This window comes from Mustela putorius, unplaced genomic scaffold, assembly GCF_011764305.1.
Source record: "Mustela putorius furo isolate JIRA1106 unplaced genomic scaffold, ASM1176430v1.1 tig00000224_pilon_pilon_pilon, whole genome shotgun sequence".
Lineage (NCBI taxonomy): Eukaryota > Metazoa > Chordata > Mammalia > Carnivora > Mustelidae > Mustela > Mustela putorius.
This window is the reverse complement of record NW_025421321.1, coordinates 27,199,601-27,217,893: the sequence shown is the minus strand read 5'-3', so window position 1 is coordinate 27,217,893 and position 18,293 is coordinate 27,199,601. Positions and strand designations below refer to the sequence as shown.

General features: G+C 39.1%; 1 protein-coding gene across 4 annotated transcripts in view; it reads right to left on the bottom strand.

Annotated features, from left to right (window-relative positions):
- The window catches only part of VRK2 (VRK serine/threonine kinase 2), a 120,280-nt gene extending 117,169 nt beyond the window's left edge, over positions 1–3,111 (bottom strand). The window contains exons 1-2 of one of the 4 annotated variants that reach the window (XM_045077866.1): positions 2,690–3,111; positions 818–958 (exon numbers count right to left, since the gene is read on the bottom strand). In XM_045077866.1, coding sequence (XP_044933801.1) covers positions 818–953 — 136 coding nt within the window. In that variant the 5' untranslated portion in view covers positions 954–958; positions 2,690–3,111. Of the gene's footprint in view, positions 1–817; positions 959–2,129; positions 2,258–2,689 lie in introns of those variants that run through there. The other 3 variants (XM_045077863.1, XM_045077865.1, XM_045077864.1) reach the window with 3 other exon arrangements.
- Between the last annotated feature and the right edge of the window lie 15,182 nt (positions 3,112–18,293).

The following is an 18,293-nucleotide window of genomic DNA, read 5'->3' as shown; positions in this document are numbered from 1 at the left end:
CAAGATTCCCCCAGTGGAGGTCTTTTACCAGCTTCTTAAACTCCTATAAGAACAGATGTAATGAGTTAATCCATTTAGGAGAATTTATCCCTGAGGGTAATTTTTTTTAATCACTAATATTTATCTTATTTTATTCATTAAATCCAGTCATGTAATGGAGTGTTCTGATCATTAAACTACAGTTGTAAGGTAGCCCTGAACGATCCTTTTAAATTCAGTGTAATTTAAACCTTTTTAAATGTAGTGTAAAAATATATTCAACTAGAATTCCTTACCTATACCAAAGAACACAAAAATAATTTTTTGTTTTTGTGTCTATTTTCTCATTTATGAAGGATAGCAAATAACTAGTACCATCTAGATGCACAGGAGAGAAGTTCTTTCCTTCCATACAACAGATGCCTTGAGGTATTAAGACTCAATTCTCTAGTGAAGCCTAGTTAAGAAATGACCACAACCCTCTAATACTTAAATATTAATGATAAAGATTCACAGAGTGTCTGGATTTATAAAGTGTGGTTTCTGAGCTATAAAAAGCAATGTTTCCAGGAAAAGACACACTCAAAAAACAACACTAGCATTTGTCTGGTGGACTTTGTTTAACTAGGTTCTGGAAGGACTTCCAGAAGTCATGCACAGCAAGAAGTGGGGTCAATCATGGCTTAAACCAGACATTCTGGTAAACTTTAATGATCCTCATTTACTTAATAAAATACATTTATGAATTCTATTATAATTCAAAGTTTCAATTGTCAAAATACTAAATGATCACAGTTGCAGTCACATATACAAGAATATCTGGTAACTTATATTTTACCTAAATATATCAATCCAAATCCTCCAGAGCCAATCATTTTGCCCAGCATCCATTGTTTTCCTTCCATATCATCCAGAACCTTGCCTTCTGGAAGTGGAACAGGAAGTCGATATTTCTCATTTCTTCTTGGTGGCATCACTTCTGTTGGCAGAAAGGCTGAGATAAGTAATTAAAAATAAAAACAACAAAAAGTCCAACTAAAATACATTTCTCAAAATGCATTCCACAGGGCACTTTCCCAGGTTCCTACAAACTAGGGTTATGAGTTCAGCTGGACTTGAAAAAGCCCACATACTATATTCAAATCGGAATCTCACATACGTTACAACGCTGAAATCCAAGAAAGATTGATATTAAAAAACAAACAAATCTTGTGAACTTCACTTAACATGTCCAAAATTCATTTAGGGGAGTCTATAATACCCACTAACAGTGCAGAATACATCCTAAGAGATGAGTTTACAACTCCCAATGACAAAGAGAAAATAAATTTCATATACATGCAAATACTCCTTTCATTGAGAATGTTAAGCATCAAAGATGAGGTCTTTGGTCACTTGGAGAGAATACAGTTTTGGATTAGGAAAACATGGACAAGGGCAACAGTATCACCAAGCCAGCGAGCCACATCACGGACAAAGAGCAGGTACTCAGGAAATATTTGTTAAGTAAGCCCAGAATTTTCATGGATACATAACTTCTCAGAGCACAAGGCCACGGGGCAGTTTCAGGGTTAGCACACTAGTCTCTGTTTCTTTAGATCCTGTCTTTCTCTTTCTCTATACCTTGTTTCTTCCCCACCCTCACCAAACTGAAAACTGCCCCGCTTTAGAGATTAATCAATTACATGTGTACAAGGTTTGTGGATTTCACAATGAAAGACTTTTAGTTGGAAGAGAGAATTTCATAGGGAAACACACACACACGCAGCATATCTTCCTGAAACTGATCTACATGTGAAGGTAATTACAATCCTCTAAGTATTAAAAAAAAAAAAAAATTCAACTGGTGAGTGCTTTGAAGTTAATGTAAAGTTCTCGCTGTATAATCTTTTCCATTTTCTGAATGATAAAGTTTCTGTTCCTTTTAATAAGGCTTCCCTCTTTCACTGACTTTAATCCAATGTCCTGCTTTCTTTTACTTAGTTAGCATCAGTGTCTCAGAGCAAACGAGCAAAGGAACACAGCAGAAACCTGTAACCACAGTCTCCTGCCCTCCTAACACAGCCACAAGGGAAGCAGGGAATTTACTCGGTGAACTACGCCTCAAGTCGTTTTCTGGTGGTTCCCCTTGGCCAATACTTTATACGTACTGGTGTCCAAAACGCATCTGCGAACTTAAAACCCAAAGTCTTCAAAGAACAACTCTGCAGCAGGGCATAAACACAGTTTCGGAGGGAAGTCGTGGCATCAGAACTGGAGAGCTGAAACTGCACATCCTGGGCGGGGTTCCCAGGAGCAAGCGGCGGCCCCCTCCCAAGGCCGGCCCCAGCAGGGAGCCCCTCTGCTTGGGGGTTCCTCCCAGGGCTACGATGCTAATCGCTCCACACGAGTTGCCCGGGACAAACCGGTGTCCAGAGGCCTGAACACGTGCCAGGCCCGGGCTCGGGCGGGTCGTGGCACCGGCCGGGGGCACAGTGCGGCCCACCACCCGCCGGCCCCCGACACTCGTCTCGGCGGCTCCGGCCCGAACCGCCGCGAAGCCCGCCGGCGGCGTCTGCACCCCCTTCCCGCCCCCGGCTCTCCCTGCACCGGCGGAACGCGGAACCCAACCCCCTCCCGCGCCTAAAACCTCCCGCCGGCGCTCGGGGCGAACGCGGGTTGGAGGGGGCGCCGCTTCTCGCTCCGAGTTAGGAAAAAGTGCGCGACCAACCGCGTAAGCCGGGCCTGCCTCGGCGGGGAGGCTCCGGCGCTCACTCCGACGGCAGCTCCTCCCGCGGCGCGGCGGGGCAGGCGGAGAGCGGGGCGCAGAAGGGCCGCTCGGCCCGACGCCCAGGACCGGCCCCGGGCTTCCCCTGCCGTCAGGCCGCGCCAGGCGTCTCCCGCGGGCTTTGGGGGCCGGGCGGGGCCGCGGGCCTCCAATCCCGCGGGGAGGCGGGCCCCGCCCGAGCCGGCCCTCGGAAGGGCCCAGGCGGATGTCCCCGCACCCGCGCCGCCTGCGCGCGGCGAGCCCGGCGTCGTCAGGCTCCGGCCGGAGACGCAGGCCTAAGGCCCGCGAAGCTTCCGCGGGACCGCCCGGCGGCCTGGCCCGCGCGCCCGAGACGCGCAGGGGAAGAGCGAGTGGGGTCTCAGTCGGGAAATGGGGCTGTGTGATTGCCGCACACACACCCTGGCCCTCCAGAGTCTGGACGAGGAGCCACCAGACCACTTCCGTGCATTTGTGTAGGAGGAGTTTATGGCCTCCTGCACTCTCCCTGTCCCCAAAGTTTCCAAATCAGCGGGCGAGTCTTTACTGAGCACTTACCCGCAACTAGTCACACTAGTCAGGCCCTCCCGGGGCAAGAAGCCCGGTGTGAGCCCGGAGACCTGAGACCTCCTAGTTCCAGTTCTCAGACACATAGTGGCGCGAGACCTATTGACTGGTTGGATAATCTTGACTAAACGTAATTATTTCACAAAACTTCCATTTGTTTGTCTGTCAACTGGAAATAACCGCAGTTTCTTAGGTTATAAGGTGTGTTAGAGAAAAAATTTATAACAAAACTCATTAAAATGGTAAAGAAAACTTTATTCCAAACTGTTGCAGTGGGAGAAATCTGCATTCAGTGCCAAAGACAGCAAAGAAAAGTAGACTTTATAGCCAAGGGGTGGGAGCCCGTGGATGGAAAATTATTAAGAAGAAATGTCAGAGATATAGGGAGTATTCTGGCTAAACTGAGTTAACAGAAATCTTGCTGAAGTCAGGGCCAGGTGATCAGAATTCACCTGGGGGATGGCGAAGGATGAGGAGCTCCATTAGATACAGAGGGCTCTGGTTAGTCGGGATTTGGGCTAAACTGACTTAACAGGATTCTTACAGAAACTTGACAATGTGGAGAGGACATGGACGTCAATAGCCATCCCTTGGTGAAAAAGAGTTCTGGGAAGCCTAAGTAGAATTTGGTCAAAGGGAGGCTCTTCAGCAGGTTATTAGTTAAAACATTACGATGATACGTGAGAGAAATTATTAAGTATTTTTCTAACACGTAATAAAGACTCATAGTGAGCTTCTAATATTTTCAGGTAGACAAAACAAATGTTCCAAAAGCAATAATTAAATATATCAACATCCTATGCAGGAAGACAGTAAATACTTGGAATGCAAACTGAAAGGAAAATCAAAGTCCTTTAATGAGTTTGATGGAATGGGTTTTAGGACTTCCTACATCTGTCGCTAAATGAAAGATGGCATGAGAAAACATTTTAAAGCACTTGGTGCTGTGGATATAAAAGCCTTTTTAGGGGCACTCCGGTGGCTCTGTAGATTAGGCGGCTGCCTTCTGTTCAGATCATGATCCTCAGGATGAAATCCTGGAGTGGGGAAAAATATCCCTGCACAGCAGGGAGCCTCTTCTCCTTCTGCCCCCTCCCCTGGCTCATCTGCGTACGCATGCGCTCTCTCTCTCTCTCTCTCTCTCTCTCGCTTGCTCACTCATTCTCTCTCTCAAATAAATAAATAAAATCTTTAAACAAATAAATACTGAAATTTTTAAAGAAGTTCAGTAGTCTATGTGTAGAATAATTGCATCATTTAAGGTGGTGATTCACTAATCCAACAATGTCCATTCTTATTTCCGTAAAATGCATATGTGACAGATGCTATTGGCTGCCTAGCCAAACATCCATATGGACATTCTTTCTCCCATTCCAAATTTGTTCAGGTTTCTACCCACTTCCCCAGGTTAATTTCTTTGGGAAGATGCAGCTCCAGCACCAGCTACAACAGATTACTCTAGGGGGTCATACATGGCTCCGGTCTTCATACCTATATATGGAGTACATTTGTGTCTTTATTCAGGCCACTGTAACAAAATACCATAGACTAGGTGGCTCATAAACAACAGAGATTTATTTTTCACACTTCTGAAGGCTGGAAATGTTATTATCTAATAATCAACTCCGAAGGTCCCATCTCCTCAGACTATGACATTGGGGTTTAGGTTTCAAGACAGAAATGTTGGAGGCACACAAACATTTAGTATAGAGTAGTTGGTAAAATCTATTAGCCTTCAAACCTTCACAATATATCTAGAATCCATCCGTCTTCCCCATCCTTACTGCTACCATCCCGGTCCAATAACCTAAATGCTGTCTTATTTTCTACCCTTCCAGGCCTTCAGTCTATTCATAGAAAACAGCTGAATGATCTCTTTAGGAGCTTAAATCAGATCATTCTTCTATTGAAAACACTTTATGTCATTTTGAGTCATTCAATAAAAGCCAATCCTTACTATGACTTAAAATGGTGTTTTTTAACCTTTGCCATATTGACATTTGAGCCAGATGATCCTTTATCGAGAAGGGGAGGAGGTGGTCTACCTCCCGTAGGATATTCAGCATTGCAGGAGATTTAACATCTATCTCGCCTCCCCAGCAGTCCCACCCCACCCAGTTATGATGGCCAAAATCAACCATTACCAATTTTTATAAATGTCAGAGTTGTTCCTGGCTGAGAATGACTTATCTGTAATGATCAACATGTTCTGTCCTCCCCTCCCCCATTTCCTACTACTCCCTCCAACCACCGTGGTCTCCTTGCTGTTCTCGGGACTTTTGCACTTTTCCTTTTGCCTGGACCATTCTTCACTCTGTATCTGTATGGACTACCCTATCACTTTCTTCAGGTCTTTATTCAAAAGTCAACTTGGGGAGAACTTTTTTAACCACCCAATCTCAAATTCTAACCTACCCACAATACTTTATAGCCCCCTTTCCTTCTTCGTCCTAGTACTTAGCCTTGTACAACAACATATTATACAAGTAACTTATTTATTTAGAAAATAGACAAATAGTCCTCCTTAGCAAATTGTATGTTCCATGAGAACAGGCAACATTTCTGAAGTTTGAAAATCACTATTGTATTCCCAGTCCCTATGATGCAAATAGAGAAAACACATCATTTTCTTATTAAATGAATACACAAATCATCATGGTACCATTCCCTTCCCAGTGATTGGTTTGGGTGTATGTATGTATGCATGAAGTATAGGTAGAGACAAAGAAAAGTTTTCTGGACACTTTCTATAAAGAGATGTTCTCTTCTGGATATCATTCTGGATGTGATACCTAAAATTTCTGCAGTCATTTTATGACCATGAGGGTACAAATTACAAATTTAATACACCAGAAATGGCAGAATGTCCAACAAATGAGGTTAGAATACTTATTCACATATCCAAAAAAAAAAAGAAAAAAAGAAAGGAAGAATAAAAGAAAAAAAAATCAACCCTTACCTCACACCTCATTTAAAACTTGACTTGAAATTGATCATAGACCTCAATTTAAATGCAAGAGCTAAAACTATAAAACTTTTGGAAGAAAACCTGGGATAAACCCTTTATGCTCTTAGATTTTATAAATCTTTGTGATCTTTTGACTTTCTGTAATTAGAATGTACCCCAAAAGCTGAAAGCCTAAAAAAAGAAGTTCCTAAATTAACTTAATCAAAATTAAAAATGTTTGCTCTTCAAAAGCCCTGTTAAGACACCAAGTTTTGGTAAGAATATAGAATAAGAAGAACTCTCTTCGCTTGTGAGGCTCCCAAGTGTTAAATTCACTTTGGAGAACAATTTGTCAGTTTCTTATCATATCAAATGTAAAATTAGCATATGACCCAGCATTCATGTTCCTGGGTGCTCACCCAAGAGAAATGTAAACCTGTATCTACATGAAAACTTATCTTAGCGATTTATAGCAGCTTCTTTGGTGATAGCCAAAAATTGAAAACAGCTCAAATTCCCATCAAGTAGTAAACAGATAATCACTCAGCAATAAAAAGTGGAATATCACTCGGCAGTAACAAAGGAATAAACTACTGATACAAGCAACAACCTGAATAGATCCCCAAAGCGTGATGTTACAGAAAGGAAAGAAGACACAAGAGAGTACGTATTGTATAATTCCATTGAAATTCCCAGGGACTCGTTTGAAGGGGTAAATGGATGGCAAAGGGGCTGGTGGAACTTTTGGGAATGACAGAAATGATTAATTTCTTGACTGTCGTGTGACTCCATAAGTATACATTTGTAAAAACTTACCTAATTGTACACTTAGGATTTATAAATTTTATTATATGTAAATTATGCCACAGCGAAACTGACTTAAAAGAAAAGAATGTCTGAGGAGAAAGACAGGAAGAATCTGAGTTGTTGAGACCTTCATTGAATCACTCATTCAACTGACATTGAAGCCACCATACTTTCCAGATTCCTCCGAGAAGTGTTAAGTGTCTTTATTGCTTAAGCCTCTTAGCATTGATTTTCATGTTTCTTGCAGCCAAAATCTTCCTAACAGATGAAATAAAGTTTCAAGCAGCAATGAGTTTAAAATGTTAATAAAGTTGTCATAAATAAAAATGGGAACAGAAGTGCAGGTAAACCTGTATTGAGAATATGTGGGGTTTTCTTAAGTGTTGGGTTTTAATGCAGAATTTTATGATTCAGAGCATATTGCTGTGTGTATGTTTCAAGATGAAAACTGACAGAATATAGAAATACAAATTTTGGAACTAGTGAAAGAGCGTCTTCTGAATGAACACGATGAGAAACAAGAAAGAAAAGAGAATCTAGACATGAAGCACTTAAGCGTGAGTCATCTGAAGAAGAAAAAATAGGGAAAACAAGGTTTTCGAACAAGGATATTTTGATAGATCTTAGAGACTATGAGTGATTCACCATAAACACACACACACACACACACACACACACACACACACAAAAGGACTTTCTTGGCGGTATGCCAACTTTGTAGGTATGGCTTGGGTTCTGCTTTTCAAAGAACCAGGTGCTGTGAAATGCTTGTACTGGTTCAAAGAAAAAAGAAAAACCTAGCCATTCAGTGAGCATGCTTTACAAGGCCAAGATCATTTCAAATCAATTAAAGTGTTAAAGATGTTGCATAGACAAAACATTTAGAAAAATCCCATCTTTGTAATTTAATGTGAGAAAAAGAGATCACTTCACTGGAAGCATTTTGCCTGCCAAAGAAGAGCTAGTTTTTGTTTTATAAAAATCAGGAGGCCATTCACACTCATAAACGCACAATCCCTGGAGAGCTAAGCAGTTACTGACAAAGAGATTCGGAAAATAATAGCATTCAGATAAATGGAATCTCAAAGCTATCAGATATACAATCATACCAAATATCTATGTCTTTTGCATTCTTTCCATATAAGACCGTTACAAGGTCTCAACTTACTGACCCCAAATCATAGTTCTTGATTGTCCATATAAGTGAAAGTCAAGGACTTAAAATTAATTTAAAATGTCATCTGTCAGAATGTCAACAGGCTTCATAAATTCTTTTCCAGAGATATTAATTAGTAGGGCCCTGCTGCCAAACAATTGGAAGTAAATACGCACCAAATTATCTCTCAAACAATTAAATGTGGTAAAACCTGATATGGCTAGCCAACATGATGTTAGCCTTACACTGTCCATTCCCTAATGCAAACATCATAAAAGGTTAACTAGCCACAAGACTATATTCACACTTTACATCCTTCTTTCTAATTAATATGACTGCAGTAATCACAAATATGGGCTGAAAAAAGAGGAAGGGGAACTGGCTGAATGATTTTTAAGTAGAAGCTGTGTTTTCAGTAACAATAGAGTTGATGACGTATTCAACGGAGAGGTGAGGACAGTTTTCCCACGTGTGATGTAAGCATGCTTTTAGGCTTGCTTTTCACATACCTGCAGCCCTACCATCCTCGGTTTGGATTCTTAGGTCCTATAGGCTTTGAGCGCGGGTTGAGATAAAATCATGGAGGATCTTAAATGCTTAATCAAGACTTTGGGTTTGAAGTTATAGAGTTGTGCAGTCCCATCAAATAGCCACAAATCACTTGCAACCACTTACATTTCAATGAATTGAAATTAAACACAACTAAAAATTCAGTACCTTAGTTTTATGAGCCACATTTCAAGTGCCCAGTGACCACATGGAGCTAGTGGCTAACCTGTTGGGCAGAATCAGTTATAGAAGATTTCCATGATCATAGAAAGTTCTGCTGGACAGTGCTCCTACAAAAAATGGGAGAATCCCTGGCAACTCAAGCAGGAGCCTAACCCTACCTGCTCATGTGTGTTAGCCACCCAGAGTTTAGAGAGGTGTGTAGGAGAAAGGTCTATTCCTCAGCCCGTACCACATTCTTTTGATTACAGTAATTTTATAATAGGTTTAGTTCATTTCTTATCTTATCTCAGATATTTTCACATATTTCACATATACTTTCACATATATATGTATATCAGTTTGTATTAATTTTATTGGTAGGAACATAGAATAGGTGTGGAGGATAGATACCATCCTGATACTGATAACACTCAGCATGTGGAATAGGAAAGCCAGGAGTAGATTAATATTTCACTGCAGACTTATGGTATGTTTTATCTACTACAACAAAGAAAACTCCATGCCTGTTATCTCTATAAAATGAAATTAATGGTATACCCACTGCTTTACCACACTTGCTTTTTAAAATGTTCTAAGGGAAGATAATTAGGTACCCAGTAGAATATAAGCACTTAAAAGGGATACATATTCTCTTTTTCAATATGAAGGGTCAAAATAATAAAATTAAATCAAAGATATTCGCTTTTCTTGGTGGAAAATGAAATATAGTGTTACGTATATTCTACTTTTTGTTTATGATCTATAGTAGGTGAGAAAAAGTAACAATTGGAACCACAAATTAATGATATATTGTGTTGGTCTTGGTTCTGGAAGGACCATGCTTTATTTACCTGTGTCTGGCATCAAGGATATTTAAGAGGATATTTATAAGCCACTCCTATGAAGTCATTCTAATGGAAAACAGCCCTAACCAGTGTCAGAAGTTCTTCTTTCCAAGATTATTCTCCAATGATTCAGTTCAAAAGAAAAAGTCCATTTTGAGGAGAGTGTTTTTTACACAGTAATATCATTTTATACCTGAATGTTATCCATACCTGGTGTTTCATATTTCCACACATATGCGGTTGGGTTTCATTCGATGCTACCTGAATTCACTTATAAAATGGAAGAATTCTAGCACGCTTTTATATCTCAGGGAGCTTTCTCTCTTCTCTTCTGCCAAGTTTTGGAGAAGAAGGCTACAAAAATCCCATTCACTGGAAGGGAAGTTAGTAATGCTGAATTGATTCGATAGGGGTGATGAACACTCAAATGCCAATATATTGGAGTGAACCAACAGTGTGAAGTATTCACGACAGTGCTCCTTCATTTCACAAGGGTACTCAATCAACTATGAAATGCAAATGTTGCTAGCATCATGAAATCTTCCTCTGCAGCTATCTGGACAATCTATTACAGGATATTTTATGCCATGTGGATACTCTTGAGTTCTTAATATACACAATAATTTCCTAGAACGCAGTTCCTACTCATAAGAAAAATAAACTGATAAATAGAGAACGGAGAAGAGAGAATGTATGGAGACCATAGTTTGGTGAAGAAATCACTGGAAGCTTCTGGGCAAGGTAATGACAAGAGCAGACTTTTATCTCCCTGCTCTCTAATTCTGATTGCAATGCCCAATACAACATTTACAAAAGGGAAAGAGGAAAAACAACTCTACGTTAATACCAGAAAGTAAAAATGAATACTGGCCACATAAAGAAACTTGGAGGCATTTCTGTTCAAAGTTATACAGATGGATTTATATTGAAGGAGAGCATGGAGTATCAACGTCAAACATCCTTTTAAAAGAGCAGTGTATCTATCATGCCATAAAGGAAACACTGGTCAATTAACACCACCATCCTTTGAAATTTAGAAGTATTAGAGTTAAAAGTGAAATTCATGCATTGCCTCATCAGGAGCACAACTTCACTCACGTGGAACAAAACATTTGGACCACATCATTGGTGCTGAAAGGCCTCATGGAGCAGGGAGCTGGCACTGTTACCACTCGCTCCCCAAACAAAGAGAGAACCACCGGACATTCCTAATAGTGCCTGGTGGATAACTGCTCAGTGAATATTCTGGATGAATAAATGAAGTTTAAAAAAACAAACAACCCAGTAAACCTGCCACCTGGTGTCAGTCTTCCTTGAGCACTGACTTAGGGAATGAAAAACAAAGATGAGGGGTGGTGGTCATGCCCTGGAGCAAAGACAAATTCATGGGATAAAAGGAGGGTGAAATGAAATGGCCAGAAGTCCCCATGGAGAAGCCAGAAACAGCAATGCAGATTCATTTACTTACTCAGATAGTACTTGAGCTTGGCTCAGAAGATGGATTGTATCAAAAGGCAGAATGCTTGCCTTCCTCAAAGTCATAGTCTTTTGGAGGGGACAGGTATTAAATAATCATTGAGAAAATTTATAGGATTCTATTTGAGGCTGTAATAGGAGGAGCTCATTCCAACTGGCAGGCAAGGTCATGGGAAACCTCTGAGGGAGTGACACTTAAAATGAGACCTAAAGGATGAAGGGTTTTTAGGAGGCAGAAAGGGGAAAGAAGAACACTTCATGGAAGAAACAATATATGCCAAGTCCTGAAGTAGGAAGGAAGTAGGTGTGTTTAAGGCCCCAAAAAGGACAATGGTAAGAGACGACAGCAATGGATGATACTGGAGACGTAGGAAGAGGACAAATAATGCTCCAGTTTGTGAGCTAAATGTTTTTGTCTTTCTCCTAAGTGAAATGAGGAACTGCTGAAGAATTTAAACAAAGAAATGACGTGATACTATCTATGTTTTAAGATCACCGTAGCTACTGAGTTACTATTCTCTAAATGGTTCATAGTGATAGATGGTCAGTGGTCAGTAAAATTTATAAGAACTAACTTGGAATCGTCAGAAATTATTTGGGAAACAACTACATTATCTACACTCACATGGGATCAGAGCTTGAATTACTTTATTTCTCTGTTAGAGGTAAAAGTTATTCCAGAAACCTTGATATTTGGGACGACATAGAATTACACTATTATATTGTAACTTTTTTCATTTATCACTAAATCTAGACAGGAAAGATACTAGTAGGAAATCATATCAGGTCAACAAAAACTATTTCTGTTACTATTTTTCTTCTAAAATAAGATGAGGTCATCTGTAGATGACCAAACTGAGAAAAATTACCATACTTACAGAGAGATCCTATAATTTAGACTCCATTCCTTCTCTGAAAAATCAAAACTACCTTCTTTTAAAAATAAAGTGATTATAACAACCAGAAAACCATTCTAAAATGTTTTTATTCATAAGTACCATAAAATCAAAGGAGAGATTTTTACCTATGAAATTAAAGATAATATGTAATAATTTCCTGTTACTGTTTAACAAGCTACCACAAAATTATGAGTTCAGTAATAAAATGTATTCTCTTACCAGACTGGAGGTTAGAAATTTTAAAATCAAGGTCTCAGTAGGTCTCTGCTCCTTCTAGAGGCTCTAGGGAAGAATCCATGTCCTTGAATTTTCTAGCTTCTACAGGCTGCCTCCAAATCCTCTTGTGGCCCATGGTCCATCTTCAAAGCCAGCAGTGTAGTAGCATCTTTCAATGTTTCTCTCTGACTCTGATCTTCCTGCTTCCTCTTCGAAGGATCCTTTTGATTAAATTGAGCTCACCCAGATAATCCAGGATGATCTTCAAATCTCAAGATCCTTAACATAATCATTACCTACAAAGTACCTTTTGCCACATAAAGTAACATATTCTCAGTTTGGTTTCCAGGGATTAGAGCCTGGAAATCTTTGGGAATGGAGGTCATCATTCTGACAACCACAAATATTCTAGGGAAAAAAAAAATCTCTTATACCAAAAAAAGAGAGAGAGAGAGAGAGATTAAAAAAACATACTTCTAAATTATAAACCAAAGATGAAATTAACCCAATCTGTTATATCTGAAAAAGCAAAATTAGTTATGTAGAAGATAAACTTATAAAATTCTTTGAAAATTCAAAGGAAAGGATAGATAATGAACTTCAGTGATGAGGGAAAATATTCAAAAAATATCAGTGCAAAAATCTACTTCCTTGCAAAATTAGATCGGCCTCAGAGATTTTTCTCTATGACACTAAGTGAAAGAAGGAAAGGAGTGTCAACCACAGAGTTGTAAATAAAATGACTGTGACTTTAGAATGCTAAAACAGTCAAGTTATCCTTATGCATGAAGGCAAAAATAGCAATATTTTCAAATATGCAAAAGTCAGAACATACACCAGGAAAACTTTCTGAGTAAAGTAACCAAAAACCTGGGGATAAAAACATTAAAATGAAGCAAAAGTAAGGACAAAGTTTCTATCTATTCATGACCATACCACCTCCTGTGGAAGGGAATTTCATTTGCTGAACACCTTGAAGGGACAATTGCTCAGTAGAATTGAGAAATCATGTGGAGTTCCTAGAGCTTTCCAGGAGGAAAGAGGAGAAAGCAAGACAATGGGTGGAAGAGAGATCAAGAAAGATGGTGTGAGACTGGATAGTGGATGGGGTAAGAGGTCATTGTGGAGACATTGGTTATCGAATGGACAAAGGATTAATAAGTCCAGTGTCTACTGTTCTACTCAAAATTGTTTTGGTTGCTATGATCTAATTTCCTCTTCTACCTTCCTTCTAATTTTTTTCAGTTTGTATGAATGCGTGTGTAAACCGAAGAGTCCATATCCAAGCACATATGACTCAGATCAGAGATGGCACTTGAAGAAGCAGCAGTCCAAGGTAGCCATGAGAATATAAACACAAGGTGCTTTTATGGAGCAAATATGTAGAAAATTTAGGAAAGGGGCTGGAAAAATTGGGAAGTACCTGGCTATCATTTGGATTCCCTGTTGATTATGGAAATGACAGCTCGAAGATACGGTGGTGAGCATTAATGATCTGAAGTCTAAGTAATTATTTTAAATATTTACTTCAGTTCAAAATGTGTTTAAAGTTTTCTTTATTTGACCTCTCCACTTCAATGATTTTTTTTTTCTCCACTCCTACTGAAGTCAATCATTGAAACCAACCAGCAGAAGTCAGTCGCTCTGATGGAAGGGAGGAAATTGACAATCATGTTCTCGGTCTCATTACCAAAAAATGTGTCACTTCCTATCTCAGTTCTTTTCCTTGGACTTTTATGACACTAGAATGCTCTTTTAGCTCCCTGGCTATTCCTTCTAAATCCGATGTACTTAGTCTGTCTCTGCTCAGCCTCTACTCAGGGAACAGACATTGATCTTTTTAAATTTCATCTAGTCCCAAAGCTTTAAATGCAATATATGTGTTAGGATCTCCAAAATTTTTGCCCCCCGTTGTTTCAGTTACCATTTGGAGTGACAGCCACTCCAAATTTAGTGGCATAAAACCACAGCTATGCTATTATGCTCATACATTCTGTACATCAGAAACTGGGATGATTTGCAAGCTGGGAGTGACTCCCAGCTTGAGTACTGAAGTACTGAGTACCTCTGAAGGTTTGATTATTCACATGTTTGGACTAGAAGACCAGACCGATGACTCTAGAACCCAAATAATATTTAGAAAAGTCACACAACAATGATAAGTGTAGGGTGTTTCTTTCAGAACCACAGAAAGCATTGTTAAGGGCCAAATAGGGGATGGCCCTTCTCTATCTAGATGGTCAAGGAATAGTCAGATGACTGTCAGAAATAATAGTCAACAGTAAAAGCTAATTGTAGACCAGGAGATCAGCAAAGCCCAGAACCAAAATGGCCATTCTGATACGAAATCAACAAACAAACAAGCAAAAATTCAAGAAACTTATGTAAAAAAGGAGGTTATAAAAAGGGAGGAAATCTTATCTGCCTTAGCCTAGCAATACAAATATTTAATCTGGTCACAAGAAAAGAGTGTAAAAGACAAGAAAATAAGGCCGGATCTTGCAAGCTCTGTCAGCCATACTATTTGCTTTTGGTCAACCATACATTTGGTCAATGTAAAAATACCCTCTTCTTAAATGTTATTAAAACTCCCTTTGCTGGGGCACCTGGGTGGCTCAGTGGGTTAAGCCTCTGCCTTTGGCTCAGGTCATGATCTCGGGGTCCTGGAATCAAGTCCCACATCAGGCTCTCTGCTCAGCAGGGAGCCTGCTTCCCCCTCTCTCTCTCTGCCTGCCTCTCTACCTACTTGTGATCTCTCTCTGTGTGTCAAATAAATAAATAAAATCTTAAAAAAAAAAAAAAACTCCCTTTGTAAAAGTCAGTTTCTACTTGAATTGATACAAAGCAAAATGGTCCCATCTAAGCAATGGTAGAGAGGAAAGTCAGAGACCTCCAAGAGCTTAAGTTCAGTGTTGACTGTGAGGAGGATGGCCTAAGACAGAGAAGAGTGGTGGAAGTGGACCAAATAGGTAAGAGATATTGAAGGTGAAAGAAAATTGGAAATGCAAATTAGGTAATAACCTCATTCCTGGAGGTTTGCCTTTTATTTTTCTATTTGGTTTGTAATAGGGAATAGAAAGCAGCTCATCGGTTTCCATAGAGCTTGTCAGGATTTTAAGGGAATTTTATATATATATATCATTCTAACCCTTGATATAGAGTTATAATAAATAGGAACTACGACACCACCAGGAGATGATGTCATTACTCGTCACTCTTAAGTGTCACCTCTCTCTGGGAGCCCTGGAGTACAAAGCACTAAATCGGGATCAATAGAAGTCTCAAGAATAAAAAAAAATTTCCCCCACTCTGAGTTCTAAAAATAGCTGGTGAGACATTTCCCATTTAGATTAAAGACCTAGATTATGGCGTTATTTGAGCTCTATTTAATAACAATTTGTTACTAGACAGTTCTTCATTTGAAATCCCTGGTCATAGTATTTTTCTCTCTTCCACCAAGTAGACAAATACTGTAGCACTGGTCACATTTTGCTAAAACTTAGCCACACTCAATTCCTCTTCCTAGATTTCTATTTAAAATTATTGACCATATTCATGAAAATACAAGCATATTTCTGTTCAGAGCACAGACTTTTTTTTTCCTATTTATCAATATAATCATTTCTATTATCCTGTCTTTGGTCACCCTCCCATGTTGGATACTTATACTTCTATAAATCTCATAGATAGAGCCAGTGTTCTTTTTCCACCTGAAACACTTGTAAGAAAGTTCTGTCAATATTTCTGTCTGTACTGGGGGTCCCTATTTATATCCATTGACTCAGATGTACAAAAAGTAATTATTTATATAGTTGACTAGCTATATAATTGACTGTTTTCTTTAACTCCGAAGCCCCCATTGTTGTTTAAGACACTACTTTGGATTTATATTCAGTCATTTTAGAGGTTCTGCTATCAGTCACACCTGTTGCTCTCCCTTAGTAAAAGTCTTCTCACTGCTACTCATTTCTGTTCCTTTTCTGGATGTAATTCGAATACTGTGCGATATCATTTATGTTTGTGGGATTGGATAGAGAGGCATTTGATCTTTATATCATACCTTGGATTTGATATAAAGGTTTTTGTCTCATTCTGCTGAGTCGCTGGGTATCCCAGACTGGTGCCCTTACATTTTTAGTATGAAGGAATTAAGGAGTTAGACAATTAGGATGGCAAAATGTTAGGAAGGAAAAGACACCCTTAATTTGCATAAAATGGTACAATTATTTAACTTAGTATTACTTTGTTTAAATAAAAGTTTACAACTATACAACCATAGGTTACCTAAACTCATTAAAATGCGCAGATTCATGTTTCTTCTGTAGTCAACAAGGATTTCCCTTTTCCCATCAGCCTACAAGAAAAGTTATTAAATAGTCTTTTATTCCATTGAAGTCAATAAATTCTAAAAATAAGACAGAACATTACTCACTCTTCTAAAATGCTGCATATGCCAGTACTGACAAGCTGTGCTCATGACCTCCAAGTTATTTATAGAACCTGCCTATTTTTCATGGTTTTATATTCATTGGAAGAGTATTGTGGATCCCTAACCTTCAGGAGTTACATCAAAATTTTTTAACTAATATATAGCATGATTTCATATTATAGAAATTAGTTACATAAATTAGACACTAAACCATCCCACCACACCCCCCTTCTCACTCACACACACACACCCTACTGGTCTCATTGACAACACCTGCTCTTAGGTAATAGACATTCCAATAATCTCAGCAATTCAAAGATTTTCCATTACTATTTCAGAAGGGAAAATGTACCAGGCAATTTTCACTTTGCACATCTCCGTGATGTAATGGAACAAGTGAGACAGAGTACATTGGAAGAGGGAAGACTTGCAATAGTTGAAGTATTAAAATCCCCCCGTAGAGTCACATTTTATTTCATTTACACATAGTTTTATTGAGCACTATTTAATGCATGAGGAGTAGTCATCTATACTGAAATCACAGGGACCATTACAAACTGATGAATATTTTGTGCAACTTATAAATTAGATGAAAAGGGACTAGGATATGGGAGCAAAAGTTAGATAAAGGAGGCACAACTTGCATAAGCTAATGCAAGGAGCCAGTGATCTGCAAAGGGCAGGAGAAAGGTTTTTGAGCGTCTCTTAGCAGAAGCTTACCTTTTTTATAAAAGCCACCCAACTCACATCCTTTCAAATTGAACCAACCTTTAAAACACCAGGATAAAACAATCCAAAAATAGAAGGATATCTTTCATCCAGCTACAGGATTCATTCTATCCCCGAAAAAACCATTCATGCCACAGTTCTTGGCTGTCCATCAGATCTAAGTTAGGCAATAAGAGAAACCATGACTTAGGCATTAGCAGAATTACAGAATAGTCCTGAGCAATGATCGCAAAGACAGATATAAGACATTTACATTGGAAATGGTTGAAATACAGCAAATGTTTTAATTTTAAAAATTAGCCTATGATTTTCTCCCTTTGTCTGGTTCTTCAGTTTGGGCTTTCTCTAAAACTGGCTTTCAAATGCTTCTTAATTGAAATCAAAGAAGGAAACTCCAATACCAGCAATAGTAATGGCTTACCAAATATTGAGCTATGGATTCACTAATCACTTTAAAGGTTTTAACTCATTTAATAGGTAGAAAAAGGAATGATATGGGTATATTATTGTCCTTATATTACAGTGGATGAACTGAGGCTCTGAGCATTTTAGTTACTTGCCTAAGCTCAGACAGTCTGAAAGCAGCAGTGACAAAATTTGAATCCGGAAGTGTAGCTTCAGAGCCTGTGCTCTTAACCATTCTGCTATACGATATACAATATTCAGTATGACATGTGATTAAGGGTGAGGTTGGCCTCTCTAAAGAGTGACCATATGACACATCTTTTGTTCGGAAGGAAGCCCTACCTATGCTAGGGCTATCACCCACATTTGCGTTTGGTTTCTAGT